The sequence below is a fragment of the Cherax quadricarinatus genome, chromosome 11 (assembly GCF_038502225.1).
Source record: "Cherax quadricarinatus isolate ZL_2023a chromosome 11, ASM3850222v1, whole genome shotgun sequence".
Classification (NCBI taxonomy): domain Eukaryota; kingdom Metazoa; phylum Arthropoda; class Malacostraca; order Decapoda; family Parastacidae; genus Cherax; species Cherax quadricarinatus.
The window spans coordinates 21,691,257-21,717,276 of record NC_091302.1 but is presented as its reverse complement, the minus strand read 5'-3'; the positions used below and the strand labels follow the sequence as shown (position 1 = coordinate 21,717,276).

At 39.3% G+C, this 26,020-nt stretch overlaps 1 protein-coding gene across 1 annotated transcript in view; it reads right to left on the bottom strand.

Annotated features, from left to right (window-relative positions):
- Window positions 1–347: 347 nt before the first annotated feature.
- Window positions 348–26,020, bottom strand: part of LOC128687711 (zinc finger protein 300) — a 56,700-nt gene continuing 31,027 nt past the window's right edge. The window contains exons 2-4 of the mRNA XM_070083967.1: window positions 16,131–16,238; window positions 12,326–12,374; window positions 348–11,089 (exon numbers count right to left, since the gene is read on the bottom strand). Coding sequence (XP_069940068.1) covers window positions 9,899–10,810 — 912 coding nt within the window. The 5' untranslated portion in view covers window positions 10,811–11,089; window positions 12,326–12,374; window positions 16,131–16,238 and the 3' untranslated portion in view covers window positions 348–9,898. The remainder of the gene's footprint in view (window positions 11,090–12,325; window positions 12,375–16,130; window positions 16,239–26,020) is intronic.

Genomic DNA, 26,020 nt, shown 5'->3' with positions numbered 1-26,020 from the left:
CCTTCCCCTACAGATTTAAATGCTCTCCATGTCATTCTACTTTCATCCATGCTCTCTAAATGACCAAACCACCTCAACAACCCCTCTTCAGCCCTCTGACTAATACTTTTATTACTCCACACCTTCTCCTAATTTCCAAACTCTGAATTTTCTGCATAATATTTACATCACACATTGCCCTTAGACAGGACATCTCCACTGCCTCCAACTGCCTCCTCACTGCTGCATTCACAACCCAAGCTTCACACCCATATAAGAGTGTTGGTACTACTATACTTTCATACATTCCCGTCTTTGCCTCCATAAATCCATCCGCCGACACATCAACTCCCAACTATCTGAAACCATTCACTTCTTCCATACTCCTCCTCCCCAATTTGATATCCAATTTTTCTTTTTTTTTTTTATTAGCGCACTGGCCGATTCCCACCAAGGCAGAGTGGCCCAAAAAATGAAAAACTTTCACCATCATTCACTCCATCACTGTCTTGCCAGAAGGGTGCTTTACACTACAGTTTTTAAACTACCATATTAACACCCCTCCTTCAGAGTGCAGGTACTGTACTTCCCATCTCCAGGACTCAAGTCCGGCCTGACGGTTTCCCTGAATTCCTTCATAAATGTTACTTTGTTCCCACTCCAACAGCATGTCAAGTATTAAAAACCATTTGTCTCCATTCACTCCTGTCAAACACACTCACGCATGCCCACTGGAAGTCCAAGCCCCTCGCACACAAAACCTCCTTTACCCCCTCCTTCCAACCTTTCCTAGGCCGACCCCTACCCCACCTTACTTCCACTACAGACTGATACACTCTTGAAGTCATTCTGTTTTGCTCCATTCTCTCTACATGTCCGAACCACCTCAACAACCCTTCCTCAGCCCTCTGGACAACAGTTTTGGTAATCCTGCACCTCCTCCTAACTTCCAAACTACGAATTCTCTGCATTATATTCACACCACACATTGCCCTTAGACATGACATTTCCGCTGCCTCTAGCCTTCTCCTCGCTGCAACATTCATCACCCATGCTTCACACCCATATAAGAGCGTTGGTAAAGCTATACTCTCATACATTCCCCTCTTTGCCTCCAAGGACAAAGTTCTTTGTCTGCACAGACTCCTAAGTGCACCGCTCACATTTTTCTCCTCATCAGTTTTATGATTCACCTCATCTTTCATAGACCCATCCGCTGACACGTCCACTCCCAAATATCTGAATACATTCACCTCCTCTATACTCTCTCCCTCCAATCTGATATCCAATCTTTCATCACCTAATCTCTTTGTTACCCTCATAACCTTACTCTTTCCTGTATTCACTTTTAATTTTCTTCTTTTACATACCCTACCAAATTCATCCACCAACCTCTGCAACTTCTCTTCAGAATCTCCCAAGAGCACAGTGTCATCAGCAAGGAGCAACTGTGACAACTCCCACTTTATGTGTGATTCTTTATCTTTTAACTCCACGCCTCTTGCCAAGACCCTCGCACTTACTTCTCTTACAACCCCATCTATAAATATATTAAACAACCACAGTGACATCACACATCCTTGTCTAAGGCCTACTTTTACTGGGAAATAATCTCCCTCTTTCCTACATACTCTAACTTGAGCCTCACTATCCTTGTAAAAACTCTTCACTGCTTTCAGTAATCTACCTCCTATACCATACACCTGCAACATCTGCCACATTGCCCCTTATTCACCCTGTCATACGCCTTTTCCAAATCCATAAATGCCACAAAAATCTCTTTAGCCTTATCTAAATACTGTTCACTTATATGTTTCACTGTAAACACCTGGTCCACACACCCCCTACCTTTCCCAAAGCCTCCTTGTTCATCTGCTATCCTATTCTCCATCTTACTCTGAATTCTTTCAATAATAACTCTGCCATACACTTTACCAGGTATACTCAACAGACTTATTATCCTATTCTCCATCTTACTCTGAATTCTTTCAATAATAACTCTGCCATACACTTTACCACGTATACTCAACAGACTTATCCCCCTATAATTTCTGCACTCTCTTTTGTCCCCTTTGTCTTTATACAAAGGAAATATGCATGCTCTCTGCCAATCCCTAGGTACCTTACCCTCTTCCATACATTTATTAAATAATAGCACCAACCACTCCAAAACTATATCCCCACCTGCTTTTAACATTTCTATCTTTATCCCATCAATCCCAGCTGCCTTACCCTCTTTCATTTTACCTACTGCCTCACGAACTTCCCCCACACTCACAACTGACTCTTCCTCACTCTTACAAGATGTTATTCCTCCTTGCCCTATACATGAAATCACAGCTTCCCTATCTTCATCAACATTTAACAATTCCTCAAAATATTCCCTCCATCTTCCCAATACCTCTAACTCTCCATTTAATAACTCTCCTCTCCTATTTTTAACTGACAAATCCATTTGTTCTCTAGGCTTCCTCAACTTGTTAATCTCACTCCAAAACTTTTTCTTATTTTCAACAAAATTTGTTGATAACATCTCACCCACTCTCTCTTTTTCTCCATATACTCTTCCCTCCTTGCATCACTTCTACTTTGTAAAAACTTCTCATATGCTAACTTTTTCTCCCTTTCTACTCTCTTTACATCATCATTCCACCAATCACTCCTCTTCCCTCCTGCACCCACCCTCCTGTAACCACAAACTTCTGCTGAACACTCTAACACTAAATTTTTAAACCTACCCCATACCTCTTCGACCCTATTGCCTATGCTCTCATTAGCCCATCTACCCTCCAATAGCTGTTTATATCTTACCCTGACTCCTCTTTTAGTTTATAAACCTTCACCTCTCTCTTCCCTGATGCTTCTATTCTCCTTGTATCCCATCTTCCTTTTACTCTCAGTGTAGCTACAACTAAAAAGTGATCTGATATATCTGTGGCCCCTCTATAAACATGTACATCCTGAAGTCTACTCAACAGTCTTTTATCTGCTAATACATAATCCAACAAACTACTGTCATTTTGCCCTACATCATATCTTGTATACTTATTTATCCTCTTTTTCTTAAAATATGTATTACCTATAACTAAACCCCTTTCTATACAAAGTTTAATCAAAGGGCTCCCATTATCATTTACACCTTGCACCCCAAACTTACCTACCACACCCTCTCTAAAAGTTTCTCCTACTTTAGCATTCAGGTCCCCTACCACAATTACTCTCTCACTTGGTTCAAAGGTTCCTATACATTCCCTTAACATCTCCCAAAATCTCTCTCTCTCTACATTCCTCTCTCCTCCAGGTGCATACACGCTTATTATGACCCACTTTTCGCATCCAACCTTTACTTTAATCCACATATTCCTTGAATTTACACATATTCTCTTTTCTCCTTCCATAACTGATCCTTCAACATTATTGCTACCCCTTCCTTAGCTCTAACTCTCTTAGATACTCCAGATTTATTCCCATTTATTTCCCCCCACCGAAACTCCCCTACCCCCTTCAGCTTTGTTTCGCTTAGGGCCAGGACATCCAACTTCTTTTCATTCATAACATCAGCAATCATCTGTTTCTTGTCATCTGCACTACATCCACGCACATTCAAGCATCCCAGTTTTATAAAGTTTTTCTTCTTCTATTTTTTAGTAAATGTTTACAGGAGAAGGGGTTATTAGCCCATTGCTCCCCGGCATTTTAGTCGCCTCATATTACACACATGGCTTACGGAGGAAAGATTCTTTTCCACTTCCCCATGGACAATAGAAAAAATAAAGAAGAACAAAAGCTATTTAGAAAAAGGAGAAAAGCCTAGATGTATGTATATATATATATGCATGTGCGTGTCTGTGAAGTGTGACCAAAGTGTAAGTAGGAGTAGCAAGATATCCCTGTTATCTAAATCATTTGATACCCTCATCACCTTACTCTTTTCTATGTTCATTTTCAACTTTCTACCTTTACACACACACTCCCAAACTCATCCACTAACCTCTGCAATTTTTCTTTAGAATCTCCCATAAGCACAGTATCATCAGCAAAAAGCAACTGTGTCAATTCCCATTTTGTATTTGATTCCCCATAATTTAATCCCACCCCTCTCCCGAACACCCTAGCATTTACTTCTTTTACAACCCCATCTATAAATATATTAAACAACCATGGTGACATTACATATCCCTGTCTAAGACCTACTTGCAACATCTGCCACATTGCTCCCCTATCCACTCTATCATATGCCTTTTCTAAATCCATAAATGCAATAAAAATTTCCCTACCTTTATCTAAATACTGTTCACATATATGCTTCAATGTAAACACTTGATCTACACATCCCCTACCCACTCTAAAACCTCCTTGCTCATCCGCAATCCTACATTCTGTCTTACCTCTAATTCTTTCAATTATAACCCTACCGTACACTTTTCCTGGTATACTCAGTAAGCTTATTCCTCTTTAATTTTTACAATCTCTTTTGTCCCCCTCCCTTTATATAAAGAGACTATACATGCTCTCTGCCAGTCCCTAGGTACCTTCCCCTCTTTCATACATTTATTAAACAAAAATACCAACCACTCCAACACTATATTTCCCCCTGCTTTTAACATTTCTGTCATGATCCCGTCAGTTCCAGCTGCTTTACCCCCTTTCATTCTACATATTTGTTCAATTTAAAACTAAAAATGTAAGTGTCCCAGTAGCAATAGGTAATGTCTACAAAACTCCACTCACCAGGATAGTCTCTTTGTGGGATAACCTTACAGTGTTTTTAACATGCTAGCTGTCTCCCACCGAGGCAGGGTGACCCGAAAAAGAAAGTTTCATACTATCACTGTCTTGCCAAAGGCACACAGATACAACAGTTTAGATGTCACTCCAAACAGCAAATATCCCAAACCCCTCCTTTAAAGTGCAGGCATTGTACTTCCCACCTCCAGGACTCAAGTCTGGCTAACCGGTTTCCCTTAATCCCTTCACAAAATATTAACCTGTTCACACTCCAACAGCTCGTCAAGTCCCAAAAACCATTCATCTCCACTCCTATTTAACACGCTCACACATTTGCTGTATATCTAAGCCCTCTGCACAAAAAAAAAAAAATAAACTCCTTTACCCCCTCCTTTCATCCTCTCCTAGGATGACCCCAACCCTTCCTCCCCTCAGCTGCAGATTTATACACCCTCTAAGTCATTCTATTTTGTCCATTCTCTCTAAATGGCCAAACTACCTCAACAGCCTCTCCTCAGCCCTCTGAATAGTACTTTCAGTAATTCCACACCTCTTCCTAATTTCCACACTACGAATCCTCTGCATAATATTGACACCACACATTGCCCTTAGACACTACATCACTGCCTCCAGCCTCATTTTTTTTGTGGGGGGGGGGATGGGGGGGATCAGCAGGAAGGATTATATGCCAAATCATAAATAATAAACCCTAATTTTTAAAGACATGGAAAGGTAAGCCAGAAGCTCTCGGTCAGATGACCAAAAACTTCAATGGTGGATCGTCATGACTAAGACCCATGTCAGAAAACTCTTTTCTTGTTTCCTGACTAACCTTACCTAACTTAATCTAATAATTTCTGGTGAATTTAACTGTTAATAACTACATAGCAGTCTCTAACTGACCATGTTATTGGGTAGTTGAAATCAGTAAATGGGCAGTTTCCTGTACTCGGCCGATAGAACAAATGGAGTTCTGAAGAAATAGCTATGAGTTTGATCGCCTGGAACAATGGAATTAGCCGAAAATAGGGCTCAAAGTGGGCAAAATCGCCAGCTCATCAATACTGCCGAGGTTGCTAACTTTGTGAGAGCGTAATTCCGTCAGTTTTCCATCAAATTTCGTTCTTTTGGTGCCATTACAATCGAGAGAAGATTATCTATCATTTCATAAGAAAAAATAATTTTTTTTTTATTTTTTTTTTTTTTTGGGAGGGGGGGAATTTTGCAACACCAGGAGACACCTCAGGATTTTGGGTTGGAACAGTCAAGGGGTTAAGGAAGGATCATTATGAGTGTATCCATCATAATTGTGTCCATCGTAAGTGTCTCCATCATAAGTATCTCCATCATAAGTGTTTCTATCATTAGTGTTTCCATCATAAGTATATCCATCATAAGTACAGTGGACCCCCGGTTCGTGATATTAATCCGCTCCTGAGAGCTCATCGTAAACCAAAATTATCGGAAAGCGAATCAATTTTCCCCATAAGAAATAATGGAAATCAAATTAATCCGTGCAAGACACCAAAAAGTATGAAAAAAACTTTTACCACATGAAATATTAAGTGTAATGCAACAGAATAATTACAATAACAACAATAACAATAGAATAATAACAATAGAATAATTGACACTTACCTTTAATGAAGATCTGGTGATGTTTGATGGGATGGGAGGAGGGTAAAGTGTTGAACCTATTGTTTAGAAGGGGAATCCCCCTCTATTAGGACTTGAGGTAGCTTTTCCTCCTGAGTAATGTAGGTCCTGCTTGGCAATTTCTTCCAAAACAGGCCTGTTTCGTCACAATTAAACACTTGTTCAGGCTTCAATCCTTCAGCCTCTATGTACTCCTTGAATTCATGCACATATTTTTCAGCCACTTTGTGGTCTGAACTGGCAGCCTCACCATGCCTAATCACACTATGTATGCCACTACGATTCTTAAATCTTTCAAACCAACCTTTCCTGGCCTTAAATTCACTCACATCACCACTAGTTGCAGGCAATTTCTTTACCAAATCATCATGCAACTGCCTAGCCTTTTCACAAATGATCGCTTGAGAGATGCTATCTCCTGCTATCTGTTTTTCATTAATCCACACCAATAACAGTCTCTCAACATTTTCTAACACTTGTGGTCGCTGTTTCGTAATCACAGTTGCACCTTTTGCAAGAACAGCTTCCTTGATTGCCGTTTTCCTGCTCACTAAAGTAGAGATGGTTGATTGGGGTTTACTATACAACCTGACCAGCTCCAACACAAGCACTCCACTTTCGTACTTTGCAATTATCTCTTTCTTCATTTCAATAGTCATTAGCACCCTTGGTCTTGAAGGGTTGGCGCTAGAAGCTTTCTTGGGGCCCATGGTGACTTATTTTGCAGAAACAAGCACCAAAAGCAGTGATAATATGGATAATATGGAATGTACCGAATGAATCTTTAGATGCGTGCACACTGGCTGGCTTGTAAACACTGGTACACACGGGGAAGTTCAGGGCACACGTGGACATGTCTCGTACAAATCGCATCTCATACCGGGTTTTGTAACGGGAACCGAGGCCAATTTTTGGCGATATAATGCATTGGTTACCGGATTTATCGGATACCGATAGCATCGCGAACCGGGGGTCCACTGTATCTCCATCATAATTGTTTCCATCATTAGTGTTTCCATCATAAGTGTCTCCATCATAAGTGTCTCCATCATAAATATCTCCACCATAAGTGTTTCCATCATATGTGTCCCCATCATAAGTGTCCCCACCATAAGTGTTTCCATCATACATGTCCCCACCATAAGTGTCCCCGTCATAAGTGTCTCCATCGTACGTGTCCCCACCATAAGTGTCCCCCCCATAAGTGTCCCCACCATAAGTGTCCCCACCATAAGTGTCCCCACCATAAGTGTCTCCACCATAAGTGTCCCCACCATAAGTGTGTCCATCATAAGTGTCTCCATCATAAGTGTCCCCACCATAAGTGTCTCCATCATAAGTGTCTCCATCATAAGTGTCCCCACCATAAGTGTCTCCATACATGTCTCCATCATAAGTGTCCCCACCATAAGTGTCTCCATCATACATGTCTCCATCATAAGTGTCCCCAACATAAGTGTTTCCATCATACATGTCCCCACCATAAGTGTCCCCATCATAAGTGTCCCTACCATAAGTGTTCCCACCATAAGTGTCTCCATCATATATGTCCCCACCATAAGTGTCTCCATCATGTGTGTCCCTATCATAAGTGTCTCCATCATAAGTGTCTGCATCATAAGTGTCTGCATCAGAAGTGTTTCCATCAGAAGTGTCCCCATCATAATCATCCCTACCATAAGTGCTCCCATCATAAGTGCACTTTTTGTGTGCCTTCATCATAAGTGCATTTTTGTGTGCCTATATCATTAGTGCTCGCTTCATAAATGCCCCATCATAAGTGCACCTTTCATGTGCCTACATCATAAATGCCTAATAATAAGTGCTCTTGTCATCAGTGATCCAGTCATAAGTGCCCCTCATGTGGCCCTGTCATTAGTGCCCTATATGTGACCCTGTCATTAGTGCCCCATATGTGACCCTTTCATTAGTGCCCCATTTGTGACCCTGTTCTTAGTGCCCTATATGTGACCCTGTCATTAGTGCACCATATGTGACCCTGTCATTAATGTCCCCATCTGTTACCCTGTCATTAGTGCCCCTGGCCTCTTAATAAATGACCTGCTGCCTTCAACAAAATTCCCTGTTTACAAATAAATCTTTAACTCCATATGGATGGTACTAGAGGAAATGTTCCTTAACCTTAACACTGCTGTTACAACTTACTGCAGTGAAAGACATGGAATAAATAGTGAAATAAATACAGTAAAGACTAGGGAAGGTGGGTGGGTCCAATTCAAGAACATTGTGTCAACATGCATAGGTGAAGAATGTTCATCACATTAAAAACAGATATTAGAAATACTGCTGCAATGAAAATAAAGTTTCCAAGAAGCTGAACAAATTCCTTCTACATGTGTCAGATCTGCCAGATTGTGATGGCTTGGAGGTTACTAGAACAAATAGCCTGAATGATAAGTTGGTGTCCTGTGGCCTGGTAGGCAATGTTCTCGCTTCACACACTGAGTGTTGGTGGTTCAAACCCCAGCAAGGGTAGAATCACTGGGCGTGTTTCCTTACACCTGTTGTCCCCGTTCACCTAGCAAGGAAGTAAGTACCTGGGTGTTAGTCGACCAATGTGGGTCACAGCCTGAGGGAGAAGATTTGTCTGTCTTATTTCTCAATGGAAATAAGACAGATAATCCTCAATGACACACTGACTTTCCTGGGTTATCTGGAGTATCTTAACAAGGAGGCCTAGCCTCAGGTTGGGCTGTGAGGGTAGGAAACCAATCACAGGGAAAGCATGTGTAAATACATGCACTATGGTTTTATAATCTTCTGTCCACTTATTCTAGCAATTCTTCCAGATCCTCTTTTTTTTCTGCAATTTATTCTGCCACTTAACCAATTTGCTACTGTCCCAATCTCTCCAAATTTCCAGCATTACATTTTGTAAACCTGTGAACTAGTAGGTTATTTTGAGTTACATTAATGTTTCTTCAAAACTTATATTTATAATTCTTTTTCACCTTAAAAGAATTTTGTGTTCAATAAACTTAAACAGTGGTACCTCGGGATACGAACTTAATTCGTTCCAGAAGGCTGTTCGAGTGCCGATACTGAACGAATTTGTTCCCATAAGGAATAATGTAAATTAGATTAATCCGTTTCAGACTCCCGAAAATACACTTACAAAAGCACTTACATAATTGTTTGAGTTTTGAGCTGTTCGTATTCCAAGGTACCACTGTATAATCTGAAGAATGCAAGTCACAATACTGTAACTGAAGAAAGTCATAACTAGCCTAAAAAAAATAAAAAAATAAAACTGAATTCAAAACAAGACATTTGGTTCATCATGGATATTATCAAGTTTTATGAGATAGTGTTTATCTTTCAAAGAAATGGCTTATATAAAACAGTGGCCACATGTGATCTTATTTAACAACTGGAACATCAAAAATTTTATCCCTTAAGAATCCTCAAGTGTAATTCTAGAGTAAATTAATATTAATCTAAAGCTTTAAACCACAATGTTGTTATACTAACACTAAATGTATGTGTTATTTGATTCAAACTAGTTAAAAACTTTTTAAATATTCTTATAGTCAATATTATCTACTGGATGAACTTTCCTATGTTTTGCTAAAGAAGATTTATATGAAAAGGCTTTTGGACACTCAGCACACTTGTATGGTTTTTCTCCTGTATGAACTATTACATGTTTTGCTAAATGTGACTTCTGGGAGAAGGGTTTTAAGCACTCTGCACACTGATATGGTTTCTCTCCTGAATGAACCCTTGCATGGATATCTAGATCAGATTTCCGTGAAAAGTTTTTTAAGCATTCTGCGCACTGGTATGGTTTCTCTCCTGTATGAATTTTTCCATGTTTCACTAGATCTGGCTTTCGTGAAAAGCTTTTTAAACACTCAGAGCACTGATATGGTTTTTCCCCTGAATGAACCGTTCCATGACTTACTAGATGTGATTTTAATAAAAAATCTTTTAAACACACAGAACACTGATAAGGTCTCTCCCCTGAATGAACTTTCTTATGTGTTTCTAGATGCGATTTTCGTGAGAAGTCTGCCAGACATTCAGAACATTGAAATGGTTTCTCTCCTGTATGATACCTCATGTGAATGGCTCGATATGATTTGTACGAGAAGTCTTTCAGACACACTGGACATCGATATAATTTCTCTCCAGTATGAACTGTCATGTGTGTTGCCAAATTTGCTTTTATTGAAAAGCCCTTTTTACACACTGTACAACAATATGGTTTCTCTCCTGTATGAATTGTCTTATGAGCTGTGAGATGTGATTTATGTGAAAAAGTTTTTAGACATCGTGTACACCGATATGGCTTCTCTCCAGTATGAACTCGCATGTGAACAACAAGATGTGATTTTCGAGCAAAGTTTTTTGAACACACTAAACACTGATATGGCTTTCCTTCTGTATGAACACTCGTATGTTCTGCTCTTTTATGATCAGCCATATTTGCTGCTCAGGTGCATTCATGTACAATATATTTTACATATGTACTATAAATGGTATATGTTTTTTGTTTTGAAGTAATTCTGCTATATCTTGACAGATTTATGTGAAGTCATTTAAGCATTCTGAACATCAATATGGTTCATCTCCTTAATATTAGCACACCTGCATTAACTAACACAAGCATTTTCTTTTTTCTATTTATGTATTATTTGTTAAGATATACATGTTTACCTTGGGAAAGCTCTTTTAATTAAGAGTTACAGGGTTCTTCTTCTGTCTGAAATTTAATGTGATAATACATTAGACTCAACTGATTATTTATAACATTGAATATATGTTTTTTTTCTTGTGCATGAACTATTGCTAGTTCATCAAATAATGTAAAATCTTTTAATCTAACTCCAATAAGGTTTCTATAATATATGAATTCTCAAGTGTTAAAGGAGCGGATATTCCTAAGTACAAAATCCTTCAAATATTTCATATTTTCCTCAAAAGCTCTCAATGATTAGTAAAATAATTAAGCATGAAATGACTGATAATGGTTTACCTTTCATGTAATGTACCACAGAGTATTTTTTAGTCATTTTTTTTTTATCTGTATATGCATATAATTTTGCAAAGAATCCTGTACACATGGCATTTTTATCTTCTTTTAATAAGAAAAATATTATATTTAATGAAAATTCCTTGAGAATACTCTGGAATATGATTTGGTTTCTTTTGTTTAGCAAATTTGCTTATCTGTAATACAATATAAATTGCTGAAAATTCTCATACTGAACATTAAAATGAAGGCCACTCAATGTCCACTATAACATTACAGCAGAACAAAAGTTCAAAACTGCTGACCAAGGAAACAATACCACCATCATCAACTTAATGCCTAGGAAGACATTGCATAAACAAAGGTGAGAATTGAGCAACTCTTACCATCGGAACGTTCATGTGAATGTCCACTAGCCTTAATAGCTAAATAAACTTCAAAGTTCATGTAATGTGCACACCTTCAACAACTGGATAAACTCACTGCACAATTTGTTCATACAGTACTCCATGTTAGTACATGGAATGAATGAGTGTATGTTTACTGCAGTGGGTGTTAATGCTGCACCTGACAAAATCTGGATTTAAAGATGTGATATATAAACTGTTGAAGGTGTGAGTTGTAAAGCTCATGAGCTTAAGATGAGCATAAAGTTGGTTGTGTTGACAATGTACGAGTGACACCAAGATATGGTGTATGGATCTCAGTGCTAACAACACACACACGCAGTACTCTAATACATTTTCATCACCCGCACATTCGTATGACTGGGCGACAGATTTTCTTATAATGTAATGATGAGATGTGCTTTATGGAACCAGGGTAGCAATATATATATATATATATACATGTATATATATATATATATATATATATATATATATATATATATATATATATATATATATATATATTTATTTATTTATATAGAGTATACACATATACGACTGTATGTCTGTCACTTACATACACTTATGACTTCGGCTGTTGGCACTTCTTACACTGTAATGATGAGCTGCAAAAAAAAAAAGGAATAATTAGCAGAAGTTCTGGAAGGTTGACAATAGGAAAACAGTGAAACCTCAGTGTTTGAATGTACTGGACCCTGAACAAACCAGAGTCTGAACAATTTTGTTCAGAAAAAACTGACCTGGTTTTTGAATGTTTTTCTAGAGTCCAAACATGATGACTTGTTTAAAATTCAGTTGTACAAAAGCTTCCAACTTTGAGGTGACCTTAGGCACCGACCTAACTCTCGGAGACTTTTGGAGAATCAGCTCAACATCCTCCAGTGTGTGAGGCAGATAATTAAAGCCTGGGAAATACTATTTCAGACATTAAAATTTTCGCAGTTCCAACACCACCTAGGAACCAATTAAGTTCAAACACTGGGATTCCACTGTATTTTAAAACTCTAAGTAAAATTCCCTACAAGGAAACTCACATTATACCATACTTAAAAACTGACCATATTATCTCTATGATACTGTGGTCTACAATGACAATGTTATCTCCATAATACACTGCAGCCTACACTGATAATATTACAGTAGGCCCTTGGGTAACGTCGGCATCGGCTAACGCCAAAATCGGATAGCGGCACGTTTCTGTTAAAATATTGGCTCAGCTAACGCCCAAGAACTCGGTTAAGGACATCTGTCCCGAATGTGTCCGTGTGGCCTGAGCCGACATAAAGCCAGTGTGCCATTGTTTACAAGCCAGGGAGGACGATTCCACGAGTACATGCAATATATTCTGTATTATTCCATTGTTTTTAGTGCTTGTAACTGCTTCTAGACTGTTGTATTCTGAGCACCTCTGCAAAAACAGTGATAATGTGCGAGTGTGGTGAAAGTGTTGAATGATGATGAAAGTATTTTCTTTTTGGGGATTTTCTTTCTTTTTTGGGTCACCCTGCCTCGGTGGGAGATGGCCGACTTGTTGAAAAAAAAAAAAAAAACAGCTAAATAAGCCACCAAGGGCCCAAAGAAAGTTTCTAGTGCCAACTCTGTGGTAAAGAAGGAAAGAAACACAATAGAATTCAAGAAAAAACTCATAGCAAACTACCAAAGTGGAGGAGGAAGAAAGAGGGGAGAATGTGCCTTCTGCAGTGACTCAATGATTCTACGATATGTAGGATACTACAGCAGCAGGTATTGATAAAGGCTATAGTACCAGTGAGCGATAAAGTGTAGAATTAACAGTGTAGCAAGTAAGTTAAGTGAGTAATCGATAGAAAAACGACATGAAAGTAACTCTCCAATGTTGTTGGATGTGTATCAGCCCAATGAACATACGCTGCCCTGCTACGTATCTTCCACCACCCTAAATCTCTGCCAGCATCTCCTCCATTAAACTAACTAATTACACTAACATCTCCTCCAAGGTGAGTGTAAATATAAAAGTGTAAGTATAAAAGTAAAAATAAGTGTAAATATAAAAGGACCCCAATGGAAATACATAAGTCACCCTGACTTTTTTGGGTTATCTTAGGTATTTTACACATATGCTGCTATGATAATCTATGTATGTAACTGTATTTGTGTATACCTGAATTAACTTACTTATTTATAAATTAAGATGTGAATAATTCTTATTTATAAATTATACACATTGTTTAAGTGTGATAGTGTTGGTGGCTTCTGTTGCTGGCTCCACCACCACTATGTACGGCTTTTCTCAGTGGCCCTTATAAACCCATCAACAACACTTATAACACTTGCTCTTCTCATGCATTATGACATATTTTATTCATTCTAGAGTATATATCCTGTTTCTATGTTATTAATATTGTTTATTATGGCATATTAGATGAATTGTGATAGATAAATAAGCTGTAGAGATATTAGCTTCATATTGAAGCATAACAAACTCGTCTCCCTCTCCCCTCCTACCTGTCTTCCATACACCAACAAGAGCCAGTAAAGGTGCGATGTTAAATGTTCATTTATCCATTTTATTAGTGCTTTATATTTGTCATTGTTTTCTGTATGTATATCTATATTTAATCTTTAAAAAAAATATTTTTTGTTAATACTTTTGGCTGTATGAAATGGATTAATTGGATTTCCATTATTTCTTAAGGGGAAAATTAATTTGGCTAAAGACAAAATCAGTTAAAGGCAAGCTCTCTGGAATGCATTAGGAAGAAGATGGGAAAGAGGAAAGCCCAAAGCAACACCAAAGGTTTGGGAATAAAATTGACCTTGAATGGAAAAAAAAGGTTGGAGTTCACACAAATGTGAGCAAGATCAAGAAAGACATCAGTGAGTATACAGATGAAATATTTCTTTACTGGCCCTAAGATTAAAAAAACTGAGAGCAGAGAAGACTATTATTATTATTATTATTATCACACTGGCCGATTCCCACCAAGGCAGGGTGGCCCGAAAAAGAAAAACTTTCACCATCATTCACTCCATCACTGTCTTGCCAGAAGGGTGCTGTACACTACAGTTTTTAAACTGCAACATTAACACCCCTCCTTCAGAGTGCAGGCACTGTACTTCCCATCTCCAGGACTCAAGTCCGGCCTGCCGGTTTCCCTGAACCCCTTCATAAATGTTACTTTGCTCACACTCCAACAGCACATCAAGTATTAAAAACCATTTGTCTCCATTCACTCCTATCAAACACGCTCATGCATGCCTGCTGGAAGTCCAAGCCCCTCGCACACAAAACCTCCTTTACCCCCTCCCTCCAACCTTTCCTAGGCCGACCCCTACCCCGCCTTCCTTCCACTACAGACTGATACACTCTTGAAGTTATTCTGTTTCGCTCCATTCTCTCCACATGTCCGAACCACCTCAACAACCCTTCCTCAGCCCTCTGGACAACAGTTTTGGTAATCCCGCACCTCCTCCTAACTTCCAAACTACGAATTCTCTGCATTATATTCACACCACACATTGCTCTCAGACATGACATCTCCACTGCCTCCAGCCTTCTCCTCGCTGCAACATTCATCATCCATGCTTCACACCCATGTAAGAGCGTTGGTAAAACTATACTCTCATACATTCCCCTCTTTGCCTCCAAGGACAAAGTTCTTTGTCTCCAGAGACTCCTAAGTGCACCACTCACCCTTTTCCCCTCATCAATTCTATGATACACCTCATCTTTCATAGACCCATCCGCTGACACGTCCACTCCCAAATATCTGAATACATTCACCTCCTCCATACTCTCTCCCTCCAATCTGATATCCAATCTTTCATCACTTACTCTTTTTGTTATCCTCATAACCTTACTCTTTCCTGTATTCACTTTCAATTTTCTTCTTTTGCACACCCTACCAAATTCATCCACCAATCTCTGCAACTTCTCTTCAGAATCTCCCAAGAGCACAGTGTCATCAGCAAAGAGCAAGATACACAGAGAAGATACACTATTATAATCAAAACTAAGCACTAAACCCATAATGAGATACAAGAAAAAGAATGAGAGTGTTGGCCAGCCAGAAGATAAAAGGCAGAACCTTACACATGATCACAGCTTTGCTTTTCTCATCATTCACTGCATGGGCAAGGATTTTTTTTTTATGGTGCATACTCACCATAGAGACCAACTGTCTCATATCTAGGCAAAAATTACCACTCACAGCTTATCAAGCTGAGCTCATGACATAGAATTACTTGACAGACCCTGGCCTCATTGCTGTAGTTCTATGTGATGGCCAGCAAAAGAGTCGATACCATTCGGTATAGATTACTTTGAAGAGAAAAAAGCAATTATTTTTTAGTTTTAAATCTAGGTACTCTACAGTATTTACCTATTCCTGAGGAAACTACAGCAAAACCACATTTGAAGTAGCCTTCAGCCTGCTGACTGCCAAAACTACTCTCTTTCTTGTTTGTCAGGAAGAAATTTCACCCTTGACCTGTGTAGTGAGGGAAGAGTTATAATACTGTAAACTCTTATACAGCAGCAGAAAATTTTTACCAATTTCAAAACCATTTATCTGGCATAAAATATTGAGTAAAAACATTATGAATGAAAAGAAACTGGATGTCCTGGATGTCCAGTTCCCTCTTGAAGACAGATATGGGTCTATTGGTAATCCCCATATGTATAGTGTAATAATACATTAGTTTATTTTAACACAGAGATACTCATTTCTTTTTCTGTGAGACTGTGAGTTTTGCAAACCCACCCCGACTTTCTCCCCGACCAACATGGCTGGAAGCAAGTGGTTGTGTGCTTTGCTGGATAAGTTCTTAAAGTATCCAGAAGATAAGAGGTATTCTGGCTGTTGTTGATGTTCAGGGGTATTCCTAGAGGTTGCTGTTGTGTATCAACAATGGGAAGGAAACTGAGAAAGCAAGGGAATGAATAACTGTATTTTTTGAGAGCAGCCATGTAATATGAGGCCCAAGAACCCCCTGGCAAGACTTTCAATTCAGTCCTTATTAATTGGTACTATAATGAATACCATTTGTGCCACGAGAAGTAACATGGCTCACCAGTCTAATTTTATGTACCTACCTTAAAAAAACTGTTAATAATAAACATATTTTGCTATAGTTACTGGCATATTAACCCTTAAACGGTCCAAACGTATATATACATTCACTCGCGTAGCGCCCCAAATTTTTTGAGGAAAAAAAAAATCTTTTCTTTTAAAAGGAAAAAAGAGCATATGGTACCCAGGCATCCCCAATTATTTTAACATGGAACACAGTGAGTGCACACACCCATTCTCTCATGTCTAGGTGACTCAGGCTTATTGTGGCAATGTTGAATGAATGACAAAGAAAACGTATATATACGTTTGGGGCGCTACACTCGTGAACGTATATATACGTTTGGGGCGCTACACTCGTGAACGTATATATACGTTTGGACCGTTTAAGGGTTAAATATATTTTGCTATAGTTACTGGCATATTAAACATATTTTGCTATAGTTACTGGCATATTAAACATATTTTGCTATAGTTACTGGCATATTAAGCATATTTTGCTATAGTTACTGGCATATTAAACATATTTTGCTATAGTTACTGGCATATTAACCCTTTGACTGTTTCAGGCCCCTCTCTGAAACTGTCATTCTATGTCGCTCAATTTTTGAAAAAAAAAAAATTATTTTTTCTTATGAAATGATAGAGAATCTTTTCCCGATGGTAATGACACCAAAAGTTCGAAATTTGGTCGAAAACTCGTGGAATTATGCTCCCGCGAAGTTAGCGGTCTCGGCGACATGTGCGTATCGGCGATTTCGCCGACTTTGAGCCCAATTTTCAGCCAATTCCATTGCTCCAGTTGACCAAACTCATAGCTATTTCTTTAGAACTCCATTTTATCTATCAGCTGAGTACAAGAAACCTCCCATTTACTAATTTGGACTACCCAATATGGTGGTCAGAAATTGGCAATTTGGCCAATTTCACGCAAAATAAAAAAGATGCCAATTTCAAAATAGGGTCCAGAATAAACAAGGTAGACATTCGTGGCACTAAAATAACATATGCTCTGTTCATTAGTCACATCTCTAGGCCCCTCTTATATTATTATTGCTTTCTATTTTGATTTTTTATTCATACAAAAAAATACAAAATTTACTGTTATGCAGACGACTGCATTATTGTAAAAATGGTATAAATAATATCAGTGCACTAGTGAAAGAATATTAGACTCCCCAGTTGACGTGTATTGGACGTGTGGTGTGATTTATTTACTCTTGAACATTGGTAAAAATCGAACATTTCCGCTACTTTGAGCTCAGTTTCAAGGTCGTTTTCATCGTAAAAGTAATGAAAATCATCTCTATTTCTGTAATATGTTTTCCATTTTATCAACTAAGACCATGAAAACGCGAATACAACGATAAATACTATACGAAAATACACCTCAAAGTCGGCGTTTTATTCCAAAAAAACGATCAGAGTTTTTTTTTTCTCATTACGCAATGTGTGCTGCAGGATTTTTTTTATGTGGTGCACACTGACCACACAGACCCATTCTCTCACATGTGGGCCTACCAGCTTTCTCCCACTTGATTTGAAGCCGCTAGAATTATTGAGTATATATACGTCAGAAACATTGGCTCGTAAGACGTATTTATACGTCGAAAACAGTCAAAGGGTTAAACATATTTTGCTATAGTTACTGGCATATTAAACATATTTTGCTATAGTTACTGGCATATGCTATGTTTTGGCATACCCTATATGGTGCAATTTGCCATGATAACTTTACAGGTGGTGGTCTTCTGGGTGATATTTCCCACATTGGACTAAAACTGATCTTGTGGAATGTTGCAGGGGTTAAGTTATCCACTTATTATTATATAGGATCTCATACACATGCAATTAGTAACCCTAGACATAAAATAACAATGAATATAAAAAAAACACAAATATATATGTAGTTGGTGAACCTGAGGAAGAAGAGGAGGAGGAGGATGAAGATGAGGAGGAGGAGGAGGAGGAAGAAGAGGAGGAGGAGGAGGAAGAAGAAGAGGAGGAAAAAGAAGAGGAAGAAGAAGAGGAAGAATAATAATGTGTTCCCTTGAAGCATGGAAGACAATTCACCCATGACAGTGACAAGATAAGGGGAGATAACATCTGATAAGAGCTGACGTTTGATGAGCGTAAACGAGGGTGGAGGGAGGGTGCAGCTGATAACAAAAGATTAGATGACCATCCCCCCTCCCTCTGTTTTTGCTGGTACACAAACATTTGTCTGTCTATTTGTCTCTGTCAAGCTCCCTGTCTATCCGTCTAGCTCTCTGTCTCAGAGAGAGCCACAAGACTGTGTCATCATCACGTTTACTCACATCTTCAAGCAGAGTATAGCACTTTGTCTGGATTTCTTGGGTTATCCTAGGTAATTTACACTATGTATACTTGTATTTATGTGTACCTGTGAGACAGAGATAGACAGACAGATAGAGAGACAGATTGAAAGAGATAGAATGAGGGAGAAAGATAATTAGAATGGAGGGGAAGCAGCATCCGGCCCCATTGAGTAATGAGACAGTGTGTCATTTTGACAGCTGCCAACTCCTGACTCACAACAATTATAAGCCACACACTCGCACACAAGACAAGCTTGCTGAATGAAGATAATAGCAGTTATATGAAAGTATCTAGTGACTATATATGTGTATATATATTATAGAAACCAGAAGCAAGAAGGGAAGGCAGGAATGAAGGAAGGACGAGATGAAAAGAAGGAAAAAAGTAAGGACAGAAGGAATGTAGGAAGAGATGTAGGAAAGGAATGCAGGAAAGGAATGCAGGAAAAGAATGAAGGAAAAGAATGAAGGAAAGGAATGCAGGAAAGGAATGAAGGAAAGGAATGCAGGAAAGGAATGAAGGAAAGGAATGCAGGAAAGGAATGAAGGAAAGGAATGAAGGAAAGGAATGCAGGAAAGGAATGCAGGAAAGGAATGCAGGAAAGGAATGAAGGAAAAGAATGCACTAAAGGAATGAAGGAAAGGAATGAAGGAAAGGAATGAAGGAAAGGAATGCAGGAAAGGAATGAAGGAAAGGAATGCAGGAAAGGAATGAAGGAAAGGAATGCAGGAAAGGAATGCAGGAAAGGAATGAAGGAAAGGAAGGAAAGGAATGAAGGAAAGGAATGCAGGAAAGGAATGAAGGAAAGGAATGAAGGAAAGGAATGCAGGAAAGGAATGAAGGAAAGGAATGCAGGAAAGGAATGCAGGAAAGGAATGAAGGAAAGGAAGGAAAGGAATGAAGGAAAGGAATGAAGGAAAGGAATGCAGGAAAGGAATGAAGGAAAGGAATGCAGGAAAGGAATGAAGGAAAGGAATGCAGGAAAGGAATGCAGGAAAGGAATGAAGGAAAAGAATGAAGGAAAGGAATGCAGGAAAGGAATGAAGGAAAGGAATGCAGGAAAGGAATGAAGGAAAGGAATGCAGGAAAGGAATGAAGGAAAGGAATGAAGGAAAGGAATGCAGGAAAGGAATGCAGGAAAGGAATGCAGGAAAGGAATGAAGGAAAAGAATGCAGGAAAGGAATGAAGGAAAGGAATGAAGGAAAGGAATGAAGGAAAGGAATGCAGGAAAGGAATGAAGGAAAGGAATGCAGGAAAGGAATGAAGGAAAGGAATGCAGGAAAGGAATGCAGGAAAGGAATGAAGGAAAGGAAGGAAAGGAATGAAGGAAAGGAATGCAGGAAAGGAATGCAGGAAAGGAATGCAGGAAAGGAATGAAGGAAAAGAATGCAGGAAAGGAATGCAGGAAAGGAATGAAGGAAAGGAATGAAGGAAAGGAATGAAGGAAAGGAATGCAGGAAAGGAATGAAGGAAAGGAATGCAGGAAAGGAATGAAGGAAAGGAATGAAGGAAAGGAATGCAGGAAAGGAATGAAGGAAAGGAATGAAGGAAAGGAATGCAGGAAAGGAATGCAGGAAAGGAATGCAGGAAAGGAATGAAGGAAAAGAATGCAGGAAAGGAATGCAGGAAAGGAATGAAGGAAAAGAATGCAGGAAAGGAATGCAGGAAAGGAATGAAGGAAAAGAATGCAGGAAAGGAATGCAGGAAAGGAATGAAGGAAAAGAATGCAGGAAAGGAATGCAGGAAAGGAATGAAGGAAAGGAATGAAGGAAAGGAATGAAGGAAAGGAAGGAAAGGAATGAAGGAAAGGAATGCAGGAAAGGAATGAAGGAAAGGAATGAAGGAAAGTAATGAAGGAAAAGAATGCAGGAAAGGAATGAAGGAAAGGAATGAAGGAAAAGAATGCAGGAAAGGAATGAAGGAAAGGAATGAAGGAAAGGAATGAAGGAAAGGAATGAAGGAAAAGAATGAAGGAAAAGAATGCAGGAAAGGAATGCAGGAAAGGAATGCAGGAAAGGAATGAAGGAAAAGAATGCAGGAAAGGAATGAAGGAAAGGAATGAAGGAAAGGAATGAAGGAAAGAAATGAAGGAAAGGAATGCAGGAAAGGAATGAAGGAAAGGAATGCAGGAAAGGAATGCAGGAAAGGAATGAAGGAAAGGAATGAAGGAAAGGAATGAAGGAAAGGAATGAAGGAAAGGAATGAAGGAAAAGAATGCAGGAAAGGAATGCAGGAAAGGAATGAAGGAAAGGAATGAAGGAAAGGAATGAAGGAAAGGAATGAAGGAAAAGAATGCAGGAAAGGAATGCAGGAAAGGAATGAAGGAAAAGAATGCAGGAAAGGAATGCAGGAAAGGAATGAAGGAAAGGAATGCAGGAAAGGAATGAAGGAAAAGAATGCAGGAAAGGAATGAAGGAAAAGAATGCAGGAAAGGAATGAAGGAAAAGAATGCAGGAAAGGAATGAAGGAAAGGAATGAAGGAAAGGAATGCAGGAAAGGAATGAAGGAAAGGAATGAAGGAAAGGAATGCAGGAAAGGAATGAAGGAAAGGAATGAAGGAAAGGAATGAAGGAAAAGAATGCAGGAAAGGAATGCAGGAAAGGAATGCAGGAAAAGAATGCAGGAAAAGAATGCAGGAAAGGAATGAAGGAAAGGAATGCAGGAAAGGAATGAAGGAAAGGAATGAAGGAAAGGAATGAAGGAAAGGAATGAAGGAAAGGAATGCAGGAAAGGAATGAAGGAAAGGAATGCAGGAAAGGAATGAAGGAAAGGAATGAAGGAAAGGAATGAAGGAAAGGAATGCAGGAAAAGAATGCAGGAAAGGAATGAAGGAAAGGAATGCAGGAAAGGAATGAAGGAAAGGAATGCAGGAAAGGAATGAAGGAAAGGAATGAAGGAAAGGAATGAAGGAAAGGAATGAAGGAAAGGAATGCAGGAAAGGAATGAAGGAAAGGAATGCAGGAAAGGAATGCAGGAAAGGAATGCACGAAAGGAATGAAGGAAAGGAATGAAGGAAAGGAATGAAGGAAAGGAATGAAGGAAAGGAATGAAGGAAAGGAATGAAGGAAAGGAATGAAGGAAAGTAATGCAGGAAAGGAATGAAGGAAAGGAATGCAGGAAAGGAATGCAGGAAAGGAATGAAGGAAAAGAATGCAGGAAAGGAATGCAGGAAAGGAATGAAGGAAAAGAATGCAGGAAAGGAATGAAGGAAAGGAATGCAGGAAAGGAATGAAGGAAAGGAATGCAGGAAAGGAATGCAGGAAAGGAATGAAGGAAAAGAATGCAGGAAAGGAATGCAGGAAAGGAATGCAGGAAAAGAATGCAGGAAAGGAATGCAGGAAAAGAATGCAGGAAAGGAATGAAGGAAAAGAATTCAGGAAAAGAATGCAGGAAAGGAATGAAGGAAAGGAATGCAGGAAAGGAATGAAGGAAAGGAATGCAGGAAAGGAATGAAGGAAAGGAATGAAGGAAAGGAATGCAGGAAAGGAATGAAGGAAAAGAATGCAGGAAAGGAATGAAGGAAAGGAATGCAGGAAAGGAATGAAGGAAAGGAATGCAGGAAAGGAATGCAGGAAAGGAATGAAGGAAAGGAATGCAGGAAAGGAATGCAGGAAAAGAATGCAGGAAAGGAATGAAGGAAAGGAATGCAGGAAAGGAATGAAGGAAAGGAATGAAGGAAAGGAATGCAGGAAAGGAATGAAGGAATGCCGGAAAGGAATGAAGGAAAGGAATGAAGGAAAGGAATGCAGGAAAGGAATGAAGGAAAGGAATGAAGGAAAGGAATGAAGGAAAGGAATGAAGGAAAGGAATGAAGGAAAGGAATGAAGGAAAGGAATGAAGGAAAGGAATGCAGGAAAGGAATGAAGGAAAGGAATGCAGGAAAGGAATGAAGGAAAAGAATGCAGGAAAGGAATGCAGGAAAGGAATGAAGGAAAAGAATGCAGGAAAGGAATGAAGGAAAGGAATGCAGGAAAGGAATGAAGGAAAGGAATGCAGGAAAAGAATGCAGGAAAGGAATGAAGGAAAGGAATGCAGGAAAGGAATGAAGGAAAGGAATGAAGGAAAGGAATGCAGGAAAGGAATGCAGGAAAGGAATGAAGGAAAGGAATGCAGGAAAAGAATGCAGGAAAGGAATGAAGGAAAGGAATGCAGGAAAGGAATGAAGGAAAGGAATGAAGGAAAGGAATGCAGGAAAGGAATGAAGGAAAGGAATGAAGGAAAGGAATGAAGGAAAGGAATGCAGGAAAGGAATGAAGGAAAAGAATGCAGGAAAGGAATGAAGGAAAGGAATGAAGGAAAGGAATGCAGGAAAGGAATGCAGGAAAGGAATGAAGGAAAAGAATGCAGGAAAGGAATGCAGGAAAGGAATGAAGGAAAAGAATGCAGGAAAGGAATGCAGGAAAGGAATGAAGGAAAAGAATGCAGGAAAGGAATGAAGGAAATGAATGAAGGAAAGGAATGCAGGAAAGGAATGAAGGAAATGAATGAAGGAAAAGAATGCAGGAAAGGAATGAAGGAAAGGAATGAAGGAAAGGAATGAAGGAAAGGAATGAAGGAAAGGAATGAAGGAAAGGAATGCAGGAAAGGAATGAAGGAAAAGAATGCAGGAAAGGAATGCAGGAAAGGAATGAAGGAAAAGAATGCAGGAAAGGAATGAAGGAAAGGAATGCAGGAAAGGAATGAAGAAAAAGAATGCAGGAAAGGAATGAAGGAAAGGAATGAAGGAAAGGAATGAAGGAAAAGAATGCAGGAAAGGAATGCAGGAAAGGAATGAAGGAAAAGAATGCAGGAAAGGAATGAAGGAAAGGAATGAAGGAAAGGAATGAAGGAAAGGAATGCAGGAAAGGAATGAAGGAAAGGAAGGAAAGGAATGAAGGAAAGGAATGAAGGAAAGGAATGAAGGAAAGGAATGAAGGAAAGGAATGCAGGAAAGGAATGAAGGAAAGGAATGAAGGAAAGGAATGAAGGAAAGGAATGAAGGAAAGGAATGAAGGAAAGGAATGCAGGAAAGGAATGAAGGAAAGGAATGCAGGAAAGGAATGCAGGAAAGGAATGCAGGAAGGGAATGAAGGAAAGGAATGAAGGAAAGGAATGAAGGAAATGAATGAAGGAAAGGAATGCAGGAAAGGAATGCAGGAAAGGAAGGAAAGGAATGAAGGAAAAGAATGCAGGAAAGGAATGACGGAAAGGAATGAAGGAAAGGAATGAAGGAAAGGAATGAAGGAAAGGAATGCAGGAAAGGAAGGAAAGGAATGAAGGAAAGGAATGCAGGAAAGGAATGAAGGAAAGGAATGCAGGAAAGGAAGGAAAGGAATGAAGGAAAAGAATGCAGGAAAGGAATGAAGGAAAGGAATGAAGGAAAGGAATGAAGGAAAGGAATGAAGGAAAGGAATGCAGGAAAGGAAGGAAAGGAATGAAGGAAAGGAATGCAGGAAAGGAATGAAGGAAAGGAATGCAGGAAAGGAATGCAGGAAAGGAATGCAGGAAAGGAATGAAGGAAAAGAATGCAGGAAAGGAATGCAGGAAAGGAATGAAGGAAAGGAAGGAAAGGAATGAAGGAAAGGAATGCAGGAAAGGAATGAAGGAAAGGAATGCAGGAAAGGAATGAAGGAAAGGAATGCAGGAAAGGAATGAAGGAAAGGAATGAAGGAAAGGAATGCAGGAAAGGAATGAAGGAAAGGAATGCAGGAAAGGAATGCAGGAAAGGAATGAAGGAAAGGAATGAAGGAAAGGAATGAAGGAAAGGAATGCAGGAAAGGAATGAAGGAAAGGAAGGATAGGAATGAAGGAAAGGAATGAAGGAAAGGAATGAAGGAAAGGAATGAAGGAAAGGAATGAAGGAAAGGAATGAAGGAAAGGAATGCAGGAAAGGAATGCAGGAAAGGAATGCAGGAAAGGAATGAAGGAAAAGAATGCAGGAAAGGAATGCAGGAAAGGAATGAAGGAAAGGAATGCAGGAAAGGAATGAAGGAAAGGAATGCAGGAAAGGAATGAAGGAAAGGAATGAAGGAAAGGAATGCAGGAAAGGAATGAAGGAAAGGAATGCAGGAAAGGAATGAAGGAAATGAATGAAGGAAAGGAATGAAGGAAAGGAATGAAGGAAAGGAATGAAGGAAAGGAATGAAGGAAAGGAATGAAGGAAAGGAATGAAGGAAAGGAATGAAGGAAAGGAATGCAGGAAAGGAAGGAAAGGAATGAAGGAAAGGAATGCAGGAAAGGAATGAAGGAAAGGAATGCAGGAAAGGAATGAAGGAAAAGAATGCAGGAAAGGAATGCAGGAAAGGAATGAAGGAAAGGAAGGAAAGGAATGAAGGAAAGGAATGCAGGAAAGGAATGAAGGAAAGGAAGGAAAGGAATGAAGGAAAGGAATGCAGGAAAGGAATGCAGGAAAGGAATGCAGGAAAGGAATGAAGGAAAGGAAGGAAAGGAATGAAGGAAAGGAATGCAGGAAAGGAATGAAGGAAAGGAAGGAAAGGAATGAAGGAAAGGAATGCAGGAAAGGAATGCAGGAAAGGAATGCAGGAAAGGAATGCAGGAAAGGAATGAAGGAAAAGAATGCAGGAAAGGAATGCAGGAAAGGAATGAAGGAAAGGAAGGAAAGGAATGAAGGAAAGGAATGAAGGAAAGGAATGAAGGAAAGGAATGAAGGAAAGGAATGCAGGAAAGGAATGCAGGAAAGGAATGCAGGAAAGGAATGCAGGAAAGGAATGCAGGAAAGGAATGAAGGAAAGGAATGAAGGAAAGGAATGAAGGAAAGGAATGCAGGAAAGGAATGCAGGAAAGGAATGCAGGAAAGGAATGAAGGAAAAGAATGCAGGAAAGGAATGCAGGAAAGGAATGAAGGAAAGGAATGCAGGAA